The 1494-nt window shown below is 54.3% G+C and overlaps 1 protein-coding gene across 1 annotated transcript; it reads left to right on the forward strand.

Moving 5' to 3' along the window:
* The first annotated feature begins 886 nt into the window (after positions 1–886).
* On the forward strand, positions 887–1453 carry LOC137817707 (uncharacterized). Its single transcript, XM_068620950.1, has one exon. The coding sequence runs from the start codon at positions 887–889 to the stop codon at positions 1451–1453; it is 567 nt and encodes a 188-aa protein (XP_068477051.1).
* The last annotated feature ends 41 nt before the right edge of the window (positions 1454–1494 follow it).

Genomic DNA, 1494 nt, shown 5'->3' on the forward strand with positions numbered 1-1494 from the left:
CATCGCGCGTAGAGCAAGCGAAGATGCACGAAGACCTGGTCGCCTCTCAGGCCAGAAATGAGGAGCTCAGCAAGGTCACTGAGGAATTGCGTCAAGCTCTTCACGAGCAGAGAGGACGCACAACCGTTGAAGAGGTTGCGCCGTCATCGCCACCGCGCGTTTTTTCGATGCCGTTTTCTCAGGCGATCATGGACACGGCGATCCCTGCGAGCGTAGTGGCCGTAAAAGCTTCTTTCACCGGCGTGGAGGATCCTGAAGCACATCTCACTGCGTTCCACACGCAGATGATGCTGTCAGGAGGCTCAGATGCAGTTTATTGCAAGATGTTTATGAGCACACTCCAGGGAACAGCACTGGAATGGTTCGTTAGCCTGCCCACGGGTCACATAACCAATTTCCAGCAGTTCTCAAAGCTTTTCGTCGACCAGTACATCGTGAACAAGGCGCCACCTAGGGTGTCTTACGACTTGTTCGACGTGAGACAGTATCAGAGAGAGTCCCTCAGGGACTATCTGAATCGTTTTGGAGCACAGATGGTCCGCTCGCCTGCCAAAGACGAGGACATGTTGGTATACGCCTTCAAAAAGGGCGTACTGCCTGGACCTTTCTGCGAGGCGCTAATTAGGGGCACCCCGCCACGTTTGCTGAAGTTCGGCGACTTGTTGTGGCCCACATCGCCGACGAGAGTGAGGTCGCAGAAAAGAGAGGGAGTGTGGCTCCTGCTAGGCCATGGGCCCAAACTAGAATTCAGCCGCAGAGGGTGTTGTAGACAGCGGCGGCTAAGAAGGATCAGACGACTCGCCATCCTTACGACCCAAAGAAAAACAAGGGAAGGGGCCCAGGGCGCCCTAGGGAGTTCAATCGCCCACCCAGGTACAAGTTCGTCATGGGGTTGGCGGACCTGATCGCCATTCCCAACATAGCTGACAGGCTTAAGGCGCCTGAGAAAGTTTCAGATAAGGTGCTAGGACCAAAATCGAACGCATGGTGTGAATTCCACCAAAGTTTTGGTCACTCCCTTGATTCGTGCTTGGCCCTAGGATACCAACTCAACGATTTGGTCAAGAGCGGCTTCTTGAATGACTACCTGCTGGACAAGAGGACGGGGCAAGCGTCGAGCTCTCAGCTGATGAGCAGTGAGGGCCAGCAGCATGAGATGCCCACTCACGGCGAGATCCACACCATCGCTGGAGGTTTCTCGGGTGATGGATGTACTGCATCGCAGAGGAAGAAATATGCAAGGTCTGTGATGGCAGTAGATGTGTTCGAAGACCACTCGCCAGATGTGGACATTACGTTCACAAAGGAGGATCTCAGGGACGTTGTGCCTCATGATAACGATCCCATAGTTGTCTCGCTAGTCACGGCGGGAAGGAAGGTCCACCGGGTGCTGGTGGATCAAGGAAGCTCGGCAGATGTCATGTTCTGGCAGACTTTCACCAAGCTACAATGACCCCTTGACCAGTTAAGGCCCTACGGAGGATGCTTGTATGG

Source organism: Phaseolus vulgaris, unplaced genomic scaffold (genome assembly GCF_000499845.2).
Source record: "Phaseolus vulgaris cultivar G19833 unplaced genomic scaffold, P. vulgaris v2.0 scaffold_850, whole genome shotgun sequence".
Taxonomy (NCBI): domain Eukaryota; kingdom Viridiplantae; phylum Streptophyta; class Magnoliopsida; order Fabales; family Fabaceae; genus Phaseolus; species Phaseolus vulgaris.

Excerpts from the sequence above, each read along its gene's own strand:
- LOC137817707 (XM_068620950.1), top strand. The coding sequence starts at position 887 with ATGGGGTTGGCGGACCTGATCGCCATTCCCAACATAGCTGACAGGCTT.